This window comes from Typopeltis vanoorti, chromosome 13 (genome assembly GCF_054136105.1).
Source record: "Typopeltis vanoorti isolate ZY-2024b chromosome 13, IOZ_Tvanoo_1.0, whole genome shotgun sequence".
Lineage (NCBI taxonomy): Eukaryota > Metazoa > Arthropoda > Arachnida > Uropygi > Thelyphonidae > Typopeltis > Typopeltis vanoorti.
The window spans coordinates 10,146,081-10,173,762 of record NC_143561.1 but is presented as its reverse complement, the minus strand read 5'-3'; the positions used below and the strand labels follow the sequence as shown (position 1 = coordinate 10,173,762).

At 34.8% G+C, this 27,682-nt stretch overlaps 1 protein-coding gene across 1 annotated transcript in view; it reads right to left on the bottom strand.

Moving 5' to 3' along the window:
• Positions 1-1,714: 1,714 nt before the first annotated feature.
• Positions 1,715-27,682, bottom strand: part of LOC150099932 (alpha-1-inhibitor 3-like) — a 79,110-nt gene continuing 53,142 nt past the window's right edge. Inside the window, exons 10-11 of the mRNA XM_090403177.1 lie at positions 13,293-13,529; positions 1,715-1,825 (exon numbers count right to left, since the gene is read on the bottom strand). Coding sequence (XP_090259303.1) covers positions 1,715-1,825; positions 13,293-13,529 — 348 coding nt within the window. The remainder of the gene's footprint in view (positions 1,826-13,292; positions 13,530-27,682) is intronic.

The following is a 27,682-nucleotide window of genomic DNA, read 5'->3' as shown; positions in this document are numbered from 1 at the left end:
AATTCGAAAATGTTTACTTATGCTGCAACAAGCTTAACTGAAGAGTCATTTTGGTTTTTATTCATAAACTCTTCCTAATGAAGTATTCTTTACTAATGACAGCTACTTACAACTACACATAAAGTCCACAAATAAAGAGGGCAGGTGGAATATTAATATTCACAAAATCAAAATGAAGGATGAAAGAAATTAACTGCAAATTTAAACACACTAAAACTATTTGCATTGAAATAATAGGTGGAGTTTACCAATAGCATATACTACTAAAATAGCATAATACTATAATAAACTGTTTAGAATTCCTACGTACAGTAACTATTTGGAGTGCATGCCAAGACTGTACAAAACTGAATACGGAAGATAATCGGCCATATACAGATGAGCATTACAAATGTAAATCGAATCAACAATAAGCAATATTTAAATCTTCTTCCTTTGTATAACTTAATAGAAACAATAACTTCACATAGCAGGAAAGAAATAGTCAGAAATACTGTCACAGCTTATCGTATACACTATTTGAACATAGGGGTTCATCAAAGAACTACATGGAATCAATCATATTTGCACATTATTATTTCTCGGGCTAAAAGCTGCACACAGCAGAACACAATCCGAAAGTGTTCTGTTTCTGAAAATAGTGTGAAGAAATAATAAACATAGAAGCAGTTAACCAAGAATAAGAGAAATTGACTGGAGACAAATGCCATTACGGGATACTGCAGCAACTTCATACTCAGCAGAAACTTTAACAATTGAAGTCACACTGCAGAAAATATCTAACAAAGCTATAAAGAAAAAAATACGCTACAAAGCTATAAAGAAACAAAAAACGCCCAAAAACAAGGCAGCATCTTTCAATAATATGAAATATAAATTTAAATGTACAAAGATTTTGAAAGCAACTAAAGAAACCCAAGTAACTCAAATTTAGAAGCAGAATTCAAAAGAACAAGAAACACTCTTACATCGCAGATAGGAAACACTAAAAGAAACTATACAGAAACAAATTAACCTCTGCACAAAATAACATGAAACAAATAAGCCTTTGGTTAACGAAAGTGCTCAACTGTACTCCTGAGGTACTGATATTGTAAAACACAGCTTCACGAAAGAGACGGAACCTTTCCATCCTGCTATTGAATGACTTTTACTAGATTTTGTGTTAGCTAATCGAATCGATCCAAACAAAGGTTCAGTAATCGACAGCATCAGGTACATAGATACTAAATAACACTTAGCTAAAGTAGCAGAACTAGGATATTTGTCATCGTATTAAAATTCAGAACACTGTAATCACATCTACACAAGGAGTAAGAAAATTTTTCAGATGACTATGAGTCATCTACCGAACAATGCAGAGGATCTTTTTAACAAGCCTGCTTTATTTGTATAAAACTTTTATGTCATTCCAAAATACAGCGCTGTTTAGAGAAGAGTAGAGGAACGAGAACTGTTTCGGATATTTTACAAAATCTGCTCAATGCCGCCGTAAATAAATCAAAAATTTCATTGTAATTTTAAAGTATTTAATTCGCTCATATGAAATAATTCTATAAAATATGACACATATTCGAATAAGTAGATTTCTGTGCACATGGATAAGTAATTACCTCCAAAGCAGAAAATAAATAACACCCATTGGATCATCCCGTAATGCAGAGTTAAAAATAATTCAAGACATCAAAGAACTGCCCCTCAGCGGCAACATCATTCAATACGTAGAAGATGCAGCTATTCTAACCATCCATTTATGGACGTATGCAATACCAAAGGTAAACTCGATATCAATCTGTGCAACAGCGGGATTAACATGAACTCCATCCTACTAAATTAAGACAAACATAATCAATGATATTCAAAATCTTACTGAGTTAACCAATTAACAAGAAATATATAACAATCCAAGAACAACCTCTTACATAAACGACTAACATCTAAGTAAAAGTACCACGGATTCCTTGAAATTGAGCGCGATGTATAATGTCAATTGGAATAGTCACACAAAACTGATACAAAGCAAACTCATGATAATAACAAACATTTTGCTTTACTGACCGAAAGACGTATCTCCTAGATACGTAAAAGCACTTATGTGCATGATGTGAAACATATTATGATACGCTATAACAGCGAATACATTCTGTCAAGTTACAAATGAAATGGATTAATATCACTGCAGTACAAAATGATAAACATATAGATTATGAAAAATACATCTTAAATGCAAAGAAGGCAACCGATACATGAACAATCAAACATAACCATAGGGCAGAAATGACTAAAATGTTGTTTTTATTCCATGTTCCATTGTAATTTTTCTTTCACTTTGTAATACGTATTTTACAAAATGGAAGTGACTATACTAGGATATATACTGATATATATGCGTGAACGTTTTCTTCAATAAAATGACATTTTTCGAAAGCCATTACAAATTAAAATAAAATAAATAAATGTTAAATTAATTGTTAAATAAATTTACGGACAATCCTGCAAAGTTTCCTTACCAAATATATGAAAGAAAGCCCGTCCAGAATCTTCCACGACATTTTCTGGCACAATCAAGTTCTTCTTAGATATAATAATTTCATTGCTGTCGTCTATAAAAAATGAAAATTTGTATTTTCAAGTAAATTAATCTTAGAAATTCATCTTCAGGGAATGATTGTGTATTCTCAGCTATTAAAAATTATTCATGAGAACAAAAGTTACTCACTCACGCAGTAGAATTCGGTGGTGAGATTTTCTTTCATGACGCCCTCTACCTGTAGAAAGAATTTTTTTATCATTATTCTATTAATAAAAATAGCATAACAATAATAATAAATAATAAGACCATAACAGTAGCATGATATTAATATCATCATCATCAAGTCTTTCCGTGCCCACTGGCACATAAGGCTGCATGATATTAATAAAATAGCATACTACTACTACTACTACTACTAATAATAATAATAATAATAATAATAATAATAATAATAATAATAATAATAATAATAATAATAATAATAATAATAGAGTTTAGGGCCTAATTCGAAAGAGTGATTCGAGTATCAGTTGTCCAACTATCAGGATGTTGGACCCAGTCTTACCGTGAACAACATGGCGCTTCTTGAAAGCTTTTAGATAATATCATCGTCCTGCATGAGACCATGGCTCCGTATGTGGTATGTCTGAATTTGGTGAAAAAACATTAATCTGTAGAGTAATGTTTCTGAATTATGTAAAAATTAATAATAATAAAATATTCTAAAATTATTCAAAATTAATAAAAATTAAAAAAAAAAAAGAAAAGAAATCCTTGGCCCACTCCCGGTAATAGTGAATGCTGTAGGTTTAGAATCTTGCGTTACTGAGAGTCACATGAAATTATTAATAAATATAATAATATATTAATATTTTTTTCTGTTATTACATTACGATGCAGACAGGACTATTCTCGTTAAGAAAGATAGTCAAATTAATTATGCATGATATTCACTTTCACATGCTTCTCCAGTTGCAAGTGGCTGCGTTTATTTCCTGGTGGGAAGTTTTCCCTCTCTCTCGTGGCTTGTACTATTCCTTCTATCAAAGTCACTCGAGATTTACCACGTTTTCTTCTACTTGGAGGAGACGGATCAAATACTTTTTTTAACCATCTCCTATGATCTAGCACTTCTAACATTACCACTGTAAAGGTTATGTGATAGATCCTCCTTTGGTGAACTATTTCTACTGAATGGAGCTGTTTCTGGAGCTGCGTTAGACTCCATCTAGATCTGTGAAAATACGTTCACTGACCCTAATATTCGCTTTCTTCATTCATACAGTACTCAACAGTTGCTTGTGAGAATTTCATAAGTGTCACCTTTATAAAATATTTTCGCGAATCATTGAAACTGCTTGAATCAATTTATTTTCCCCACTCCTGGTATATCCAATTCTATACAACCTGTCTCATTCTACTAACATATATTTGATTTTACAAAAATATATCTAAGTACTTCTAATTTAAACGCCTCGATTATTTTTGTTTTATTCCTTCATCCTGCATCACTTTTCTCGTGGTATATTATCATCTGGTTGTCGGCCAAAGTAAAGAATCCACCACTTGTCTCCCTACTGGAACGCTTCTTCGACAGGGAGTCTCATCTTCTCTAATTACATTTTGTAATTAGATTTTAAAAGGCATTGTAGACATGCTACATATTACTTTGTCCTTTTCTTGCTCTGAATACTCTTGAAACCTTTCATCCTGTTTTGATTGTTGCAAAGGATGCTCAAAGATCTTCTCTTTATTAGGTAGATAAGTGCTTCATCCATTCCAAGTTTTTCTAGTGTGTCTTCCACAGTTCGGTAATTGCAACCAACCATACGTATGTATATTTTATGACTAAAGAAACCGAATGAGTTCTCCTTCTTAGAGGCTATCTTTTCTGATATCTGACGAATTATGAATGTTAATACGAAATTGCTTGTCATTCTATCATGTTGCTTGAAATACAGAAAAAGCATTTCAAATGCTTTTTTAATGTGCTTTTATTCAGTAAGGATTTCTGAAATTATTATTATTATTATTATTATTATTATTATTATTATTATTATTATTATTATTATTACACAGCCTACCAATATAAAACACTAACTTTTCACATCCTTAAGAATAAGATTAGAACTCATTTAAAAACTATATCATGGAGATCTCAAACATAGGCGAACATATCCAGTCAGACAACATAAACCCTACCATTAACTCCCCAACAAGAGAAGAAATACTCAATAACTCACTAACACAATCATGCATTGATCATATCAACATACTGGCTCCCATCCATACATATACATCATGGGTAATTAACGTAAAACCGCCTATCACTACTTTGTCTCAACTTGGTTTTATTACGTTTCATACCCCTCCTCCCACCACCATAAAAGTCGACAAAACTCGATCATACAAAAGAGCATTGTCGATAACCAAGTAAAAAATACAGACTGGAATTGCATACTTAAAATAAACGATCCTGTAACATTATACGAGAATTTTCAATTAAAGTTCACAGAAATATACAAAAAACAACAAAACCTACAAAAACGAGGCGACAAACAGACAACAATCCATGGATAAATGACGACATACTAAATACTGTTACTGTAAAAGAAAATCTATGGAAAAAACTTAGAAAGTCAGCCAGTAATACGCATTTGCAAACCTTATACAAAAACACAAGAAATATACTGACAACAAAAATTCGCATGGCAAAAAGACGCTATTGTTTCCAGAAATCATGGAATATAAAACAACATTAAGCAAAAAAGGGCTACACTCAACGAATTAGTAACCTAAAAACAGAAATCTTCAGCACAAGAATTTATTGCAAAAAGCTTCGGTCAGGACACAACCCAAGAGGAACTAGCAGATTCATTCAACCATGCTTTCACAAACAACATCACACAACTCAAAAAAGACAAACTACCAACGATCAACGAAAAATTACCGACACAAAGTCATCAACAAACGGTGTATTTTCCACCTATAACAAAACAGGAACTGAAAGAGGCAATCCTACAACTAAAACCAAAGACCACTCCTGGAATACACAAAATAAGACTCACAGACCTGATAGCACACTTTGAAGAAATAAATTCAATAATTTTGAAACTCGTGAACATAATATTCGACACAGGCATTATTCCACAACAACTAAAAACTGCAGTAATTACGCCAATATACAAACACGGCAAAAGAAATGATACTCAGAACTATAGACCAATAGCTACACTACCAGTCATCTCAAAAATTCTAGAAAAAATAACACACACCAGACTACAGAACTATTTACAGAAGTACAACATCATCTCGCAAAACCAATACGACTTTCAGAAAACAAAAAGCACCATTACTTTATTAGAAGACATCGCCAACACAATAAACACAGCTTTCACAAAAACAAGTACGCCGTCCTTATACTGATGGACCTAACCAAAGCATTTGACACACTTAAACATGATATACTACTCACCAAACAATACTAAATAGGTATAAGAGGAACACTGCATACATGGTTCAAGAACTACCTCTCAAACAGAACAAAAGTAACAAAAATAGGTACATGTCACAGTCGGAGTATACAAGTAAAACACGGTGTACCTCAAGGTGCCATATTATCACCCACTCTATTCAACTTATACATTAACGATGTTCATAACATATCCGTAAGAAGTCAAATATTTCAATACGCAGATGACACTGCACTACTAGCAATCCACACAGACATTAACACAGCTCTCTGCAAAGCCCAACAAGACCTAAATGAAATTACAACCTACTTACACCAAAACGCAATTCTAATCAACGTCACCAAAACACAGATGTTGATAATGCACAACCGGAGAATCATACGCCCTGCATCACTACCGATACATGGTCACACAAACCACTGCATTAACAGCAAAAATACCTGCCAGAGTTCCGAAATGGAATCTGTAATACGCGCAAAATACCTCGGTCTCTATATAGATTCCCACCTTAAATGGACAAAACATATAGAATACCTAAACACCAAACTTCGGATCATCGCAGCAAAACTCTTCCAAGTTAAAGATATTATTCCACCCAACATAAAAAAACTCCTATATCACGGTATCTACGAATCCTTACCCAGATACGGAATAACAGTCTATGCAAATATATCAAACAGCCACCTAACAAAATTAGAAACACTACACAGGAAAATCGTGTCAACAGTGATCTGGACACCTTACACGCAACAACCAATATCCGACAAGCACATGGCGATACACAGAATTCTGAGCATTAAAAACCTGAAACACTACATGACATTAACAAGGAATTATTTCAACATCACCTACCGAACCAACAGAGACACATATCGTATAACACGACCTACAACAACTCTCTACATCCCCACACCCCTCAACAACTCATACGGTTCTTTTGTGAGATCACGTCAGATACCCACGCGACTCAACACCCTACCAAGAAAGTTAAAACACGTAGATAACTACAGAACATTAAAAAACGAACTCTGGAAAATATACCAACAAAGTTAAGAAACCATTAACACTAATATACACATTGCAAATCACTAGCATCCAATGCCTGCATCCCATACATAAACAGTAGCAACAATACAAACAGTGAAGGCTAAATCCCACTGTCTTCATAAAATCTAACCCAAGCTTCGAAGTAAGTGGGATTAACTTGCCTCACTCATCTACAAGTAATCCTTATAAGCAAATGCAGAAATTTGTATGTATACTCATTCTTTCTCAAACTTAAAAAAAAAGATAATAAATAAATAAAATAAAATAAAAATAAAAAAAAATAAAAAATTATAAAAAAATGTATAATCTGTATAATCTTTATTATTAATATTAGAAGAACATGTGTTGTAAATACATAATTTAAAGGCAAAAAAAGTATTATTAAAAATTGTAATTGAAATCCAATGTAGGAATTGCAGCACTTAGTGCTACAATTGTATGTATAATTGTATGTATAAATATTTTAGCAATCAATAAAAAAAAATATTTTAGCAAATTTATTATTATTATTATTATTATTATTATTATTATTATGTATATTCTATATTCAAAATTTCTGTATAATTTTTATTGTAAATACTAGAAGAGCAAGTCTTGTAAATACATAATACAGAGGCAAAAAAGCATTGTTAAAAAATTTAATTGAAATCCAATGTAGAAAATGTAACACTTTGTGCTGAATTCCGTAAAACTATAAGTTGCAATGTCACTCAAGATGTTTATTGTATGTGCAAATATTTTAGTACATCAATAAAAATATTATCATATCAAAAAAAAAAAAAAAATTAAAAAAAATTATTAATAGTAAAAAAAAAATATATTATTATTATTATCTGAGACCTCTAGGGAGTCAAGGACTTCCAACGAGGGAGGCTACAAATCACCCAAACCAGTTAGCATACCTTCTCTTAAATTCATTCATACTTCACGCACTGACTATGCCTAAAGACAAACGATACCACTCACTCACTCATTGCACTATTAGACAAGAGATAGCTCTTACCCATTGCTTGACTGTAAAAAAACTGAACTTCCATTGATTGCTTCGTATTCTCTCCCCACCTTCCATATAATGAAAACTTTTATCTGACGCTATCATGTAACACCCATTCAGTAGTTTATAAACCTCTATCATATTATCCCTCTTTCTCCTGGTAACTAGAGTCTGTAATCCACATACTCTCTCAGTCTGTCTCCATAATCGAAATCCAGAATACGGATATAATCTTCGTAACTCTTCTTTTCACCCTCTCCACAGCTTATTTATCTCCTTTGAACCCTGAAGACCAAATCTGCCCACAATAATACAGGTGTGTCTTATCTAAGCCCTACAAAGAGGCAAAATGACTTTCTTATTCTTATATGTCAAGGTCACTTCAACATCGCAATTGTTCTCTGAGTTTTATATGCTCTGTGACATTTGAATTTCCAATTCATATCCATCATTACGCCAAGATCCCTTGCCTTCTCAGTTTCTTGTAGCATAATCCCGCGAATTGCTCATATAAAATATGAGCAAATTGCTAAAACGTGGCCTTCCTTTAGTAAATCGATACACATGAAGAAACCTATGAACAAATCTAGCACTCTTTGATGTCGAGTTCTTTCTTTCACATACTGCTGCAGAAAATTATCTGGCAACAATTCAATAAATTCGTCTTCTGTCTTATTATGAGATTTCTCTTCTTTCCAGTCAAAGTTTAGGTAATCATTGATTTTTATTCCCAATTAAGTCTTCAGAGAAGCCGTTCTGGTTTACTATAGGAATCCATCCGCAGAAGCATATCAATTAGTATAATTTTGCTTCCTAATATTTGTAATATCATTTATCATTTCGTTTATGGTCCCTAACTCATATCTTATTTCTCTATAAGAAACAGTGCCTTCGCTAAACCTGCGAGACATTTCTTCCCTGATCGTACAATTTTAAAAAAGGAAGCAGAAACACCTCTTAGACCTTGAATTATCTGATACTGTCGGGATAACATTTCTGCTAAGCGATAAGAGGAGCAGTTACGAGTAATAAAATAAAGGATCCTAACTCAAAGAAAGTAAACTAAAAAGTATATCCAATTTGGGGATTTCTCCTCTTGTTACTAAAATGATTACCTCCCTCTCTTTCTCTCTCTACCATCCTCCAGTTCTGAATCTCATTATGACCTCTTTAACTTCAAATGCCATGCTTGATTTCACAATTCAAACTCCCTCACATCGAAGTCATTTCCTTGACAACTTTAATATCCAGAATGATCGCAAGCTCTCTTTCTCCCTTGTCGAATTCGATTGAACTTACGTAGACAAGAAGCAGAGATATTTGCTGAAATTAACAATTTACAAGAAATCGTTCAGCTCTCAACTGTGATCCCTGACAATTTTCTCCACATATACAACTCTCTGTATCTTTCTTAACCAGTACCCCTTCCAAGTACATTGGTGTGTAGACTGCTTCTCTTTATACTTCCATCGTAATCTAATTCGAATTTTATCTCTTTACGACAATCCTTCTATTAAGCCATTCACAACCTCACATAGTTCGGCATTATCACAATAGCAAGCCAGAAGATCTTAGATCTTGACTTTTACTTTCATTTTCATGGTTACATTATTGATTCACTTCTTGAGATCTAAATAATTCTTATTTTCTTAGCAGAAAAATTATCCATGTCATAATGGTGATTTTGACTTCCCACTATCATCAAAATTCCCACCGTATATTCAAGCAATTGTTTTCCAAAATGTATGCCAGTGCGATTAAATAAAAATAAAACAGCTTATCGGAAGTGGCTTGTGACATAATTAAAACTTCACTCAAAATCAACAGTAAAGCCAAAATAGTTTGCAAAAACCTAAGTGTGACTATGACGGGACAAAAAGGGGAGAATTCATTACCTCTGCCAATGCTTTCTCTTTTCGCAAAAGCTTTTGGTGCTTGACGTCATTGAGAGCAGATCATTTGTTTATAATAAATGGAGAAACCGGTGGTGTTGCAAATTCCCAGTCTACAGATAATATAACTGATGTATATTACGTGAAGTAAGGCATGATCCAGCATCAGGTTCCTCAGGTATGGAAGACTGAGGAAGGAGGTGGAGATTGCAAAGAAGCAATTTGGCTTTATGCCTGGTCGATCGATGACAGATGCTATCTTTGTGTTACGACGGATGATGGAAAAGTTTCGAGAGAAACAACGGGAGCTACATCTGATTTTTATTGATCTGGAGAAAGCTTATGATAGAGTGCCAAGGCAAGAAGTCTGGAGGTGTTTGAGGGAGAAGAAAGTACAGGAGAAATATGCCAGGTTGGTGCAGGAGATGTACAGAAATGCGAAGATAAGAATTCTAACCAGCCTGGGAGAGACAGAAAGTTTTCCAGTGACAGTTGGCTTGCATCAAGGGTCAGCATTAAGTCCGTTCCTTTTTAATATTGTGATGGAGGTGGTGACGGAGGAGGTGAGAGAAGACGCGCCTTGGACTATGTTGTATGCAGATGACATAGTGCTGTGTGCAGAATCAAGAGAAGAAGGGGCAGCTAAAATGGAAAGTTGGAGGAAAGCACTGGAAGAGAGAGGTATGAGACTGAGCAGAGGTAAGACAGAGTATATATGTTGCAAAGTGGATGGCAGCCAGGAGACAGATCTAGAGTCGGAAGGAAATGTCAACAGGAAGGTTAGTGATTTTAGATAATTAGGTTCAACAATAAAAGAGGATGGTAAAGCTGAGAAGGAAGTGGGATGCAGGATACAAGCAGGATGGAGGAACTGGAGAGAGAGATGGCTGAAGTGCTATGCGATAAGAGTGTACCGATCAATCTTAAAGGCAAAATCAACAGGACAGTAGTGAGACCAGCTATGACGTATGCTATGGAAACTGTGACCCTGAGTAAAAATAACATCAGCAGGATGGAGGTAGCGGAGATGAGAATGCTTAGGTGGATGTGCGGTGTGACCAGAAAGGATCGTCTGAAAAATGATTATGTAAAGGGAACGGTGAAAGTTACGAACATAGGAGCAAAGATAAAGGAGGCAAGGTTGAGATGGTTTGGTCATGTGATGAGGAGGGAGGAAGAACATGTGGGAAGAAAGGTCATGCATATAGGTGTGCAGGGGAAGAGGAAGCGTGGACAGCCAAAGAAGAGATAGAGGGAGATCGTGGAGGATTACTTGAGGATGAAGAACTTGGATGTGGCTACAGCCCAAGACAGGAGGTTGTGGACGAGACTCACCACAAACAAAGACTCTACTTAAGTGCGAAAAGCTGCAGAAGAAGAAGAAGAAGAAGAAGATGGCTCATAACACCACTTGTTTTGGTGTCATGAGACATCTTTAGTGTTATCAATGGAAAGATAATTTAATCAAGAATTTAATTCAATAACGTTTTTGACGATTTTTTATTCGAACAGCAGTTATAAAGAAGAAAAGTGAAACACACAGAAAAAATGAGATATACAAAAATTCTCACAATGTGAGTTACAACTTAGTTGGGTAACCTTTAGCGTTAATTACGGGCTTACAACGCCTTCCCATGGAGTGAACCAAGTTTTCTAGTTCTGCAGCTGTTATAATATGAAACCAGGATTGAATTATTGCTTTTATTAATTGGGTTTTATTGGTGGATTGCTTCTGACTAACAAGTTGCTTTAGTTGGCTCCATAGATTTTCGATTGGGTTTAGGTCTGGGATATTCCCAGGCCATTCCAGCAGAGGAATATGATTATCTTGAAACCACTTTTTGCAAACAGCAGCAAAATGACATGGAGCTGAATCTTGTTGAAATATAAATGCTTCATTATCTTGGAAAAGATCATGTGCGGAGGCTTCAGTTTGGGATCAAGTATATCATTCATGTATTTTTGGGCATTTATATTCCCATTAATCACGCAAATTCTGCACACACCTTTTGATCTCATACAACCCCAGATCATAACACTAAGTGGGTGTTTCACGGTATGTGTAATGCAATCAGGATACAAATCTTCTCCGATTCTTCTCCTTACGTATTTTATGCCATCAATTCCAAACAGGGAGATTTTGGTCTCATCACTCCTAATAACACTGTCCTGTTGTTCCGCTGTGCAGTTTACATGGGTGTTAGCCCAGTTTAATCTTTTCAACCTTTGTTTGAGAGATAAAAATGGCTTTTTTCATGGAATTCTATCATTTAGACCAAATTCCCGCAGTATGCCCCGATCAGTCCTTGCACTCAACTTCATATTGTATTGCGCCATTTCACCTTATATACACTCACGTGACAGAAGATGATTTTCGTCTGTCACGTAGGTATGGTCTCTCAATTCTTCTATAATCACTTGCTGTTGTGCACCTTTTCCTGCCTTTGCCTGTGTGGTTTTGAAGTGACTGAGTCTCCTTATACCTCTTCAAAAATTTAGAAATGTGACCTTTGGTTACGTTTCCACCAATTGTTCTAATTTCTTCATAACTGTAGCCTTGCTCACTTACTAGTACTGTTTCACATCGCGTACTGGGTGACCAGTCAACATTTTGCGCCATTGCTTTAAACGTTTTACAAGCTCACTAAATGAATGAACACACACACAAAAAAAACCAACCAACTTGATAGCAATCACATAACACACTGACAAATATCCTCCTCTCAGCTCCAATACATGACATCAATTGCTGAATCCCACTATGACCTTATTGTCTGATTGCCAAAACAAGAGCACACCTGATTGGCTCTTTAAACACTCATGCTTATTGGCTATATTCAAATGAAGGAAAGCTACTTCATATCAACCTAAGCAAGTTGAGCTTCTTTTTTCTGATTATTTGGATATAACGTCTCATAGAATACAGATAATTGAATAATCTTTGCTGCATTTCATTCCTGATATATTATCATTTCATTAATATATAATTTTATGGTATTACATTAAAAACAATGTGGTGTTATGAGCTATCAAACCTCAAAAATACACTTTTTCCAAAAGGTTTCCACAATTTTGGCCACTAGTGTATTATTATGGGCTCTTAAATACACGGCTGCTGTGCTGAGCCCATATATGTACGGTTGGCGGTAGTCGACTGTTTGCATAAAAAATTAGTTCTGCACACGGGACAATGTCAGTAGAATATAAAATCAGCAGTTAAAGAGTTTTAACTTCCAAATTGTAATGAACATTACACTGTACTAATATTTCATACTATCTATCAAAGTTAAATATTTTCTACTGCGTATTATTATTATTACTTGGCTAAAAATTACAACACTGTCGAAACTTACCTCTACTATCAGTTGTTGTGACACAGCATCGGTTATCAATGGGATAGTTCCCATGGTTTTCGTTCTTCCGCAGATTCCTTTTGCCTGAAAAGCATACGCAGTAATGTTCACAGCTCCAATCACTTTTGGAACCACCATAAAAGTGTGGGTGACACTCTCGTTTCCACAAATGCAAAATTTAGCAGGTGAGTCATCTAACAAATTAAAGTCAGTAGTTTTCTCGAGGTGCAATTCGAACTGTTGAAAGAAGATTCAGAATGTTGAGTGACCATATTTAGATTTTAAATAAATTGAATATCTAAAAAAGATGCATTAAGTATGTTTAACACAGTCCATTAAAAAATACGGGTACAACAGTTACCGTCTTCTCCACACCTAGCGTATTCAGTCTCTGATTTCAGCCAGAATATTTAAAAGAAACTAAGTTAGCCAGTTTCGTTCACAAATGACAAGATTTGTAAGACCAGAAGTCGGGCAAACAGCCAAAGCTCTTATAAGTAATTCGCTGGCATGATGGCCACTCGTCATTGGCTACCTAAGCCGTGAATACACAACAGTTTTGTTTTAATTTTTTGTTGATTATTACATACATAAAGCATGGTATTGATATTTATTAAACAGAGCAAAGATTCACCATAATCTTGATATTATTATTATTATTATTATTATTATTATTATTATTATTATTATTATTATTATTATTATTATTATTATTATTAGAGGGCGCTGTGTAGGCATACGAACGGTGGTTGTATCGCTGGTCCCGTTTTTATTGTTTTAATGTAGTTCTAACTCCTGTTTTTAATTTAAAAGTCTCATAAAGTAACTCTACTTGTCACGCTGAAGACAGAGACATACAATTCATCGAAATCGGCGAAGTGGAATACAAAATCTGAGTGTGCTAAATATTGAAGCGTACACCGCGGTTGCTAACGAGTACAGAACAAAGGACGTGCGATCTTTGCACTGTCCAAATTAAGAAAGGTGAGTCATGAAGTGCAACAAGTGTCAGAAGGAATTACCGTCCGACGGATGTTATATAACCTGCAGGAAATGCCATAGGAATCTTCACTTTACATGTTCCGGACTTTCAGAAACAACCTGGCAACGCAAATCCAACGCGAAACGAGAAGAATGGAAGTGCCTAAACTGTAGAGAGAACAAAGAAACGCCACCACCCACGACGCAACTGATTACGTCGGAGTCAGAATTGGACGATGAACTGAACAGACAACAAAATACCGGTGAGTCTTATAATTTGAGTTCCGTAAATTTATTACTAGAAAAAGGTTTAGAAAATATAAAAGCTAGCTTGGTAGATCTTGTCCAAGAACTATTTGATAAACAGAATAAAGAAATAACAAAAAATTACCGAATAAGAAGAGTTTGTTCAATTTAATAATTCAAAAGTCGAAGAAGTCTTACAAACGGTAAAAGACATTAAAACCAGCATTAACGTATTAACTGAGAGGCAGCACAAATTGATAAAAGACACATCGGAACTCCGTCAAGAATTTAATTCCCTGAAACAACAATACGAAGTTCTAAACCAACAACAATATAGAGAAGACGTTGTCATAAACGGTCTTCCAGAAACCGAATCCACAGAAAATCTCAGAAACATAGTTTTAAAGTCAGGCCATGCAATTGAACCCCCCCCCTACAGTAAAATGATATTCAGACCATAAATCGGTTTCCCAGGAAGAACAGAAAACAAGGCTCGCCAGGACCCGCACCAGTCATAGTTCGTCTGACAAGCAAGGCTACAAGAGACAATCTCATAAAAGCCAGCAGACTGAAAAAAACAGTAGTCAAGGATTTAAATGCATCGCAAGACAATACGCCAAACTTACTATCTGAGTATTCAATACCTTTCAATCAGAATCTTTTGTACCAAGCAAGAAAATTAAAAACAGAAAAAAGTATCAATTTTTATGGATCAAAGACGGCAAAATATTCTTGAGAAAGTCACAGACTTCAAAGTCTATACAAATAAAGAAGCTCGGAAGATATAGACAGGTTGCCAGAGTGAAACAAAAGACTCCAACTTAATTCAATAAGAAGATCTCAACATAACAGAAATGAATGTCAACCATCATATAGATGTAATTACACCAGAATACATCAGTAATTGTACTTTCGAATTGCTTGATGCATGGAAACTAAACACATTACATGCGAGAGGTCTCTCAATCTTGCATATTAACATCCGAAGCATTCGAAAATATTGGTTATTATTAGAGGCTTATCTGAGGAATTACAGTGATATTATTGATATATTAATTCTTACAGAAGTATCCATAACTAATGACGAAGCGACTGCTTTCCAAATTCCAGGCTTCCAACAACATAGATCATGCCGTCAAACAAAAAGAGGAGGTGGAATATTAATATTTATCAAACAAAAATTAATAGCAAAAGAAAAGGCCTATCAGTTATAGCATGCTGAAACCCTTCTTGCACGAACTCAATTGCTGGCTTTCAAGCCAAGAAATATGCTCAACCGAACACCTAATCATAATTGGCGACATAAACATAAATATTTGAAACGAAAACCAGAACAACACTGTACAATACCTAGACACACTATCCATGTATAATTTAATACCAACAATAACATCATGTACTAGAGAAGAAACATTCGGAAATACTATCACTGCCTCCTGTCTAGATCATATAAACGTCCGAGCATCACCAAATAGTTACACTGCATTAGTCATAAAGTGCAAAGTAGCAGACCATTACTTCACCGCTCTAAACCTGCACACCAAGACAATAACCGTGCAATGTCCCAGAGAAGAAAAGCGACAGAAAACAATAATAGAGGAAGAAATAGTCAACCACGAAATAAGAAAAACAGACTGGGAACAGCTGGCATCAGATTAAGCAGATATCTTATACAACAACATAAAACTCACACTGGAGAAAATATATAAGAAAGCCACAAAGAAAGTCCGAATTCGTTTCAAAACAACACAAAATCCTTGGATAACACAAAACTTAATCCTAGAAATACACAGAAAGGACGCTTTATGGAAAGAATTAAAGCGATATCCAAATAACACAGCTTTAAAAACTAAATATAATATAACAAAGAATCACCTTACAACACAAATCAGAAATGCGAAAAGAAGCTATTACAGAGACAAACTAACTTCCGCACAAAACAACATGAAACTAACCTGGCATCTGGTCAATGAGATGCTAGATTTTGTTCCCAACACCACCGCCTCCGAAACCATAAAACACAACTTCATGAAAGACGCAAAACCTATCCAACAACTAGCAAATGACTTTAACCAATACTTTGCAGACTCCATCAAAGAACTGCAGAGAAACATTCCTCCAATCACAAAACGAGACCCTCCACTTGGGCCACAATCAAAACAAACATTATGGTTCCCAACCATAAAAGAAGCAGAACTTCTCTCAGCAATACATCAAATCAAACCAAACAAAGGCCCAGGAATAGATGGTATCAGACCTAAAGATAGAAAGCAACATGCAACTAGTTTAAGTCCTATCCTTCTAAAACTAATAAATAAAATATTTAAAACAGGACAGATACCAAGTATGCTCAGGACCGCCATAATCACGCCCATATACAAACAAAGAAAAAGAAATTTAATCAGAAATTACAGACCCATAGCAAGATTACCAATTATCAATCAAATTATGGAGCGTATCATACTGAAGAAACTCACAGCATACACTGAGAACTTTCATATTATCCCCAAAACACAATATGGTTTTCAGAAAAATAAGGGAACAACATCTCTTTTGAAAGACTTTACAGACGTAATTAATACCGCCTTAGACAAAAACAAAATTGCCATGGTAGCCTTTATAGATCTAGCTAAAGCATTCGATACAGTTACACATCAAACCTTGTTAGAAAAGCTGAGGCATGTTGGAATAGACGGGCCTCTTCACAGGTGGTTTACAAACTACCTCCAAAATAGAAAGCATATCACACGTATCGGGTCAAACCGAAGCACAGAGCTACCAGTAACCTGTGGAGTGCCACAGGGAGCTGTACTCTCTCCAACTCTATTCAACATTTACGCGCACGATATTAATCAGTTACCACTTAAAGGTAAGATATTCTAATACGCAGACGATACAGCAATAACATCCATCCATAATAACGCAAGCATAGCCCAAACAAATATGCAACATGACATAAATCTAATCATAGACTGGCTCACGAAAAGCTCCATACACCTAAACTCAGAAAAGACAAAATTAATGATATTCAGAAATCCACTGGCTCGACCAGTTGATAACAAATATATAACCATCCAACATCCACTTTCCAACACAAAAAACACACAGAACAGCAAAACCATTACAATCACTCAGGTTGAAACAATACGATACCTTGGAATTTACCTCGATGCAGATATGAACTGGAATAGCCATATAAACCATCTACACAACAAACTCCGAACAATAAGTGGCAACCTCTACAGGTTTTAGTTCTCATACGCCTAAAATCACTAATATACAAAGCACTATGCGAAAATATACTAAGATACGCTATAACAACGTATGCTTTCTGTGCACCCTATAAATTAAATAGATTAATGTCGCTACAGTACAAAATGACAAAACTGATCTTTTGGGAACAAAGAGAAAATCACGACCTTATAAACATTGCATTGTCAGAACACAAAATACTGACAGTAAAACATTTATGTCACTATGCAACCTTGCTGAAACATTATTTCGATGCCAACTAAAGGACAGGCAGAAATACATACCGTATAACAAGACCTCAGACTACTAATTATATCACACATAAATAGAATAATCACTACGGAAAGGCCACTCGAAACTTCTACATCCCAGGCATGATAAACAAATTACCTTTTGAATATAGAAACCTCACACACTACAATAGCCTGAAAAGAGCTCTAAGGACATACTATGAACAAGAAACACTCACCCAAAATACTATACCATACAAACTTAATGAAACACAATATATTCGTTCAGGCTTCCAGTTCAGCGACGCATCAATACATTTCAAGTTATTGTATGTGTGTGTGTGGGGGGGGGTGCGTTTATGTGTGTGTGTGAGTGCGCGCGAGCGAATTTCTCAATCATAGATTTCGTAGCTTCCCAAAACAGCAAAAAAAAAAAAAAACAATACATAATAACCAACTGGTGTCATCCTCAGATAAGCTGACATATAAGCTTCAAGGATGAAAGCAATGAAAGTAGGTCTCATCCAAGATGTATCATATGTAACCAAATGCATGTAATGTATGTATCACATGAAAACCAATGTATGTAATGTATGTATTATATGTTAAACCAATGTACGTAATGTATATATCATATGTAAACAAATGTAAGTAATGTATCATAGGTAAACAAATGTATGTAATGTATGTAATAACTGTAAGAAATGTATGCAATGTAAAAAAAAATTCTTTTAAATGTAAATCATGAGTTTACACTGTATGTTTGTAAGAATAAGGAAATATAATATTTAGATTGCATATGTGTAAATACTGTTGTATAATCACACCTTGTCAAACTTGAAAAATAAATAAAATAAAATAATAGTAAACTACAACATGTAATATTATACAAGTTATATAACTCTGATCAATATAATTGTAAATTATTATTATGATTGTTATATAAAAAAACTGTTATCATCATTACTATTTAAATATCATTATATGTAACACAAAGTGCTGAATCTTGTAAAATAACATACTGAATAGATGATCTTTGTACATATGTAAATATTTGAAAGAACAATAAAAAAAAAAAAAAATTACTATCACTAGTAATATCACTGGTATTACTAGTGATATTAATAAAAAAATATAATAAATATTATTATTATTACGGAATTATATGGAATTTCATAGAGTGTACTGCAGTCACCAGCCAACGAAGAACAAAGGACGTCGCGCCATTTTAAAACTCGCACTATAGTCGCTAACGGGAAGAAAGGATAAAGGTCACCGAGACAGCGAAGTTCAAGCAAAATGAGCTGTTACAAATGCAAAAAGCCATTAAGCGATGAAGGGGACGGGCTGCAGTGTTCCAGATGTAAAAAAAAAATAAACAACACAACTCTTCCACTGTTCAGGGATCTCAGAAAACACGTGGAAAGCAAAAGGAGCTGTGAAACGGACCGAATGGCGATGTCAACAGGGCCGTGAGAAAACGAAGAACAAAGACCAGACACCAAAGAAAAGTAACGACGCACATCAAGGTAAGCCGCTTCCGGATCCTAAAATTATAGATAACTTTGATTCATTTAAACTTATGGTGAAAGACTTATTAAATGCACACATGGATAAAATTAACAAAAAATTCGAGGAGTATGAACATTACATACAGTTCAATAACGACACCTCTGAAGAAATGATAGGAACCGTGCGAGAAATAAAGACGAAATTAACGGTAGAGATAGAAACGCAAGAAGCACTCCAACGCGAAAATCAAGAATTGCGGAAAGAAGTAAACACACTCAAGTGTCAAATGGAACATATAATACAAAAAGAAAGAAAAAAGGAACTTCAAATTGAGGGAATAACGAAAGAAAATATAGAAGACTTAAGCAACATAATGCAACTGATCGGCAGCAAAATTGGAATTCAAATCGCAACAACAGATATCACTTATATCAACCGAGGTCCACAAAAAATAAAGAGAGATAGCCACAAATCCTCGATTGTTTAACCAACAGAAATCTGAGAGAATAAATTCTTACAGCAAGCAAGAAAACAAGGCCGACAATAACGATCCTAACTGAAAAGAAACTCCCAGCACCAATCTATATAACGGAACACTGGACTCCATACATCAAAAATCTTCTATACCAAGCAAGGAAGAAAAAAACAGAGAAAAACTACAAGTTCCTGTGGACAAAGACTTCCCAGATATTTTTGAGAAAGAATTAAAACACTCGAGTATACATAATTACAAGTGAATCCAATTTACACAGCCTACCAATATGAAACACTAACTTTTCACATCCTTAAGAATAAGATTAGAACTCATTTAAAAACTATATAATGGAGATTTCAAACATAGGCGAACATATCCAGTCAGATAACATAAACCTCAAGGTCTTTGACTCTTAGAAGAAATGGTCAGACAACATTTTCACCAACACCAACTTCACTGTCATGCACACAAACATAAGAAGTATAAACAAACACTGGCTTACATTGATAACACAGTTCAATTATACCATGATAAACATAGAAGCGCTAACACTGACCGAAGGTGCAATAAACGATACAGAAATTTACGCATACAACATAAATAATTATCAAACCTACAACTTATGTAGACCAAACAAAAGAGGAGGTGGCATTGTGGCATTTATCAAAGAAAAATAAATATGACAGAAAAACAAACTCATTTCGAATATGCGGAAACACTAATTTTGGAAATCACTAATAGCCACAATAGTATTAAAATACACAATAAACACAATATACAGACCCCCACATAATAATCCACTCAGTTTTCTTCACGAGTTAGAAATATGGCTAAGCGGCATCGAACCGCATACAACACACAGGCTCATTCTAATAGGAGACATTAACATAAATACTCTAGACCAAGCTTCTTCAACCACTAACGTATATCTTGATATACTAAGTCAGTACAACATAAACCCTACGATTAACTCCCCAACAAGAGAAGAAATACTCAATAACTCACTAACACAATCATGCACTAATCATATCAACATACCGGCTCCCATCCATACATATACATCATCAGTAATTAACATAAAAATTGCCGATCACTACTTTGTCTCAACTTCGTTTTGTTACGTTTCCTACCCCTCCTCCCACCACCACAAAAGTAGACAAAACTCGATCGTACTAAACAGCATTGTCGATAACGAAGTAAAAAATATAGACTGGAATTCCCTACTTAAAATAAACGATCCTGTAACATTATACGAGAATTTTCAACGAAAGTTCACAGAAATATAGAAAAAAGCAACAAAACCTACACAAACGAGGCGACAAACAGACAGCAATCCATGGATAAATGACGACATACTAAATACTGTTACTGTAAAAAAAAATCTATGGAAAAAACTTAAAAAGTCACCCAGTAATACACATTTACAAACCTTATACAAAAACACAAGAAATAAACTAACAACAAAAATTCGCATGGCAAAAAGACGCTATTGTTTCCAGAAATCATGGAATATAAAACAACATTAAGCAAAAAAGGGCTACATTCAACGAATTAGTAACCTGAAAAAAGAAAACTTCAGCACAAGATTTTATTGCAAAAAGCTTCCGTCAGGACACAAACCAAGAGGAACTAGCAGACGTATTCAAACATGCTTTCACATACAACATCACACAACTCAAAAAAGACAAACTACCAGCGATCAACAAACTACCGACACAAAGTCAACAAAAAACAATGCATTTTTCACCCATAACAAAACAGGAACTGAAAAGAAGCAATCCTACAACTAAAACCAAAGACCACTCCAGGAATAGACAAAATAAGACTCACAGACCTGATAGCACACTTTGAACAAATAAATTCAATACTTTTGAAACTTGAACATAATATTCGACACAGGAATTATTCCACAAAAAAAACTAGAAAAATACCACACACCAGACTACAGAACTAATCAGAGAAGTACAACATCATCTAACGAAACTAATACGGCTTTCAGAAAACAAAAAGCACCATTTCTTTATTAGAAGACATCAACGACACAATAAACAGAGCTGTCGACAAAAACAAGTACGCCGTCCTTATACTGATGGACCTAACCAAAGAATTTGGCATACTTGAGCATGACATACAACTCACCAAACTATACTGAATAGGTATGAGAGGAACACTACATACATAGTTGAAGAATTACCTCTCAAACAGAACACTAGTAACAAAAATAGGTACATGTCACAGTCGGAGTATACATGTAAAACACGGTGTACCTCAAGGTGCCATATTATCACCCACTCTATTCAACATATACATTAACGATGCTCATAACATATCCATAAGAAGTGAAATATTTCAATACTCAGATGATACTGCACTACTAGCAACCACACAGACTTTACCACAGCTGTCTGCAAAGCAAAACAAGACCTAAATGAAATTACAACCTACTTACACCAAAACGCAATTCTAATCAATGTAAACAAAACACAGATGTTGGTAATTCAGAACCCAAGAATCATACGCTCCGCATCACTATGGACACATTGTCACACATATTGTTGCATTAACAACAAAAATACCTGCCAAGAATTATAAGCTCCGCATCACTATGGACACGTTGTCACATATACTGCTGCATTAACAACAAAAATACCTGCCAATGTTGAGAAATCAAACCTGTAACACACACGCAAAATACCTCTACCTCTATGTAGATTCCCACCTTAAATGGACCAAACATATAGAATACCTACACACACCAAACTACGAATCATCGCAGCTCTTCGAAGTTAAGGACATTATTCCATCGAACATAAAAAAACTCCTATATCACGGTATCTACGAATCCCTACTCAGATACGGAATAACAGTCTATGCAAATATATCAAACAGTCACCTAACAAAATTAGAAACACTACACAGAAAAATCGAGTCAACAGTGAATTGGACACCTTACACGCAACAACCAATATCCGACAAGCACATGGCGATGTGCTTGTCGGATATTGGTTGTCGGATGTTGGACACAGAATTCTGAGCATTAAAAACCTGAAACACTACATGACATTAACAAGGAATTACTTCAACATCACCTATCGAAACAATAGAGACACATTTCGTATAACACGACCTACAATAACTCTCTACATCCCCACACTCTTCAATAACTCATACGGTTCTTTTGTGAGATCACATCAGATACCCACGCAATTCAACAACCTACCAAGAAAGGTAAAACACGTAGATAACTACAGAACATTAAAAAAACAAGTCTTGAAAATATACCAACAAAGTTAAGAAACCATTAACACTAATATACACATCATAAATCACTAGCATCCAATGCCTACATCCCATACATAAACAGTAGCAACAATACAAATATTGAAGGCTAAATCCCACTCTCTTCGTAAAAGTTAACCAAAGCTTCGAAGTAGGTGGGATAAACTTGCCTCACTTATCTACAAGTAATCCTTATAAGTAAATGCAGAAATTTGCATGTATGATCACTCTTTCTAAACTTTAAAAAATAAAATAAATAAAAAATAAAAAATAAACCATTATACAAAAAATTCTGTATAATCTTCATTGATGAAATTATAAGAACATGTGTTGTAAATACATAATATAATGGCAAAAAAGTATTATTAAAAATTTGATTGAAATGCAATATAGTAATTGCAGCACTTAGTGCTGAACTCTATAAAATTATAAAGTGCAATGTCACACAAGATGTTTATTGCATGTATAAAGATTTTTTTAAATATTTTATTATTATTATTATTATTATTATTATTATTATTATTATTATTATTATTATTATTATTATTATTATTATAGGCATTAATTTTTAAAGTCTTTATGGTTCCCAATCATAAAAGAAGCAGAACTTCTCACTGCAATACATCAAATAAAACCAAACAAAGGGCCAGGAATTGGTAGTATAAAACGTAAAGATATTAAGCAACAGGCAACCAATTTAAATCCTATTCTACTAAAATTAATAAATAAAATATTTAAAACAGGACAGATACCAAGTATGCTAAAGAACGCCATAATCACACCCATATACAAACATGGAAAAAGAATTTTAATCAGCAATTACAGACCCATAGCAACATTACCAATTATCAGTCAAATTATGGAGCGGATCATACTGAAGAAACTCACAGCATACACAGAGACCTTTCATATTATCCCCAAAACAAAATATGGTTTTCAGAAAAATAAGGGAACAACATCTCTCTTGGAAGACTTTACAGACGTAATTAATACCGCTTTAGACAAAAACAAAATTGCCATGGTTGTCTTTATTGATCTAACTAAAGCATTCGATACACTCACACATGAAATCTTGTTAGAAAAGCTGAGGCATGTTGGAATAGACGGCCTCTTCACAGGTGGTTTGCAAACTACCTCGAAAATAGAAAGCATATCACACGTATCGGGTCAAACCGAAGCAGAGAGCTACCATAAACCTGTGGAGTACCACAGGGAGCTGTCCTCTCCCCAACTCTATTCAACATTTACACGCTTGATATTAATCAGCTACCACTCAAAGGTAAGATATTCCAATACGCAGACGATACAGCAAAAATATCCATCGATAATAACGCAAGCATGGCCCAAACAAATATGAAACATGACATTAATCTGATCATAGACTGGCTCACAAAAAACTCCATACACCTAAATTCAGAAAATACAAAATTAATGATATTCAGAAAACCACTGAATCGACGAGTTGATAGCAAATATATAACCATCCATCTTCCACTTTCCAACATAAAAAACACACAGAACAGCAACACCAGTACCGTCACTCAGGTTGAAATACAATACGATACCTTGGAATTTACTCAGATGCAGATATGAACTGGAATAGCCACATACACCATCTACACAACAAACTCCGAACAATAATTGGCAAACTCTACAGGTTAAAAGACATAGTTCCCGTACGCCTAAAAACACTAATATACAAAGCACTATGCCAAAACATACTAAGATATGCTATAACAACGTATGCTTTCTGTGCACTCTACAAATGAAATAGATTAATGTCGCTACAGTACAAGATGATAAAACTGATCTTTTGTGAACAAAGAGAAAATAACGACCTTATATACATTGCAATAACAGAACACAAAATACTGACAGCAAAGCATTTATGTCACTATGCAACTTTGCTAAAACATTATTTCAATGCCAACTACAGGGCAGTCAGCATAACAAGACCTCAGACATCTAATTATATCACATATAAATACAATAATCATTACGGAAAGGCCACGTGAAACTTCTACTTACCAGACATGATAAACAAATCACCTTTTGAATACAGAACCATACAAACTACAATAACCTGAAAAGAGCTCTAAGGACATACTACGAACAAGAAACACGCACCCAAAATACCATACAAAGTTAATGAAACACAATATATTCGCTCAGGCTTCCAGTTAAGCGACGCATCAATACATATCAAGTTATTGCGTGTGTGTGTGTGTGTGTGTGTGTGTGTGTGTGTGTGTGTGTGTGTGTGTGTGTGTGTGTGTGTGTGTGTGTGTGTGTGTGTGTGTGTGTGTGTGTGTGTGTGTGTGTGTGTGTGTGTGTGCGTGCGTGCGTGCGTGCGTGTGCGTGCGTGCGTGCGTGCGTGCGTGCGTGCGTGTGTGTGTGTGTGTGTGTGTGTGTGTGTGTGTGTGTGTGTGTGTGTGTGTGTGTGTGTGTGTGTGTGTGTGTGTGTGTGTGTGTGTGTGTGTGTGTGTGTGTGTCCGCGCGCCCGAATTTCTGAATCATAGATTTCATAGCTTCCCAACAAAGCAAAAATAAAAAAAAAACAATAAATAATAACTATCTGATGTCATCCTCAGATGAGCTTCGGCGATGAAAGCAGAGAAATTAGTTCTCATTCAAGATGTATCAAGATGTATTATATGTAAACAAATGTAACTAATATAAATATCATATGTAATCAAATCTATGTAATGTATATAATAACTGTAACCAAGGTATGCAATATAGAGTGATTATATCCATTGATATTGTATATATAGATTGTAAAATTGCAAAGAAACATCTGTAATAATCATCATTATGAATATTATAATGATATACGTTGTTAACAGTTATTGTTATTATTATTATTTAAGAAACGTTTATGTACGAGAAAGTATTTGTTATGCCTAATTTTGTTCATATAACGTATGTAATTTATCTGAGAAATAATAAAATGTTAAAAAAATAATAATAAAAAAAGTAGTAGTAATAGTTCATAGAGGGCGTTGTGTAGGCATACGAACGAGCGCACGGTGATATCGTTGCTCCCGTTTTTTTATAGTTTTATAGTGGTTCCAACCGCTGTTTTTAATTTCAAAGTGTTCCCAAGTAACTCTACTACGCCGAAGACAGTCATACAAAATTTACCGAAATCTTATAAGAAACCAAATTTTGAAGTGTTGAGAAGTGAACAGAGAGGACCACGGTCAACAATGAGCGAAGAACAAAGGACGTCGTCATCTTTGCAACACGCCACAGTTGCTCAAAGGAAGAAATGTGAGTCCCAAAGTTTATGAAATGCCTGGAGGATTTATGCTCCTGGTAATCATATGCCAGCTTTTCAGAAACAACCTGGCAACATAAATCCAATGCAACACGCAAGGAATGGAAGTGCCTCTGCAGGAAGAACAAAGAAACGTACCTAAGGCAGCCACCTACGCCACAGCAGATTATACAGTAGGCAAAATCAGACGACGACCTGAACATATAAAAAATGCAGGTGAGTCCTATAATTTTAACCCTTTAAATATACTAACAGAAAACGGTTTAGAGACTATAAAACCCAGCTTACTAGATCTTGTCCAAGAACTCTTTGACAAACAAAACGAACAAAGAACAAATACTCTTGCGAATATGAAGATTTGGTCAAGCGTAACAATTTAGCAGTGATAGAAGTGTTGCGAACGGCATTAAAATCAGCATTAACGCACTAACTGACAGGCAACTCAATTTGATGAAAGAGACATCCAAAGTACATCAATAACTTCATTCTCTAAACCTACAATACGAATGTTTAAATCACTAACAACATCAAGAAGATTTTGTCAGAAACGGTCTTACTGAAACTGCACCTACAGAAAACCTCAGAGACGTAGCTTTAAAATTAGGCCATGCAATTGATATCCCCGTATTTAACGACATTCAGACCAGAAATTAGAATCCTAGGAAGAGCAAAACACAAGGTTTTCAACGACCTGCGCCAGTCATAGTTCGTCATAGAAGCTAGTCCACAAGAAACAATCTCATAAAAGCCAGCAGACAGAAAAAAAAAAAAAAAAAACCAGTTGCCAAGGACTTGAATGCATTGCAAGACAATACACCAATCTTTCTATCCTAATATTTAACACCATTCAACCAGAATCTGTTGTACCAAGCAAATAAAGCAAAAGCAGAAAAAATTACCAATTTTTGTGGATCAGAGATGCAAACATATTCTTCACGAAGTCACAAACTTCAAAGCCGATACAAATTAAAAGCTAAGGAAACACAGAAAGACTGCCACAGTGAAAAAAAAAGTCTCCTAATTAGTTCAAAAAGAAGGCCACAATGAAAATGAATGTTTACCATCAAGATATATGCAATAACATCAGAATGCAATTTCACTTTGATCAGACCTTTCAGATCATTGATTTGAACAT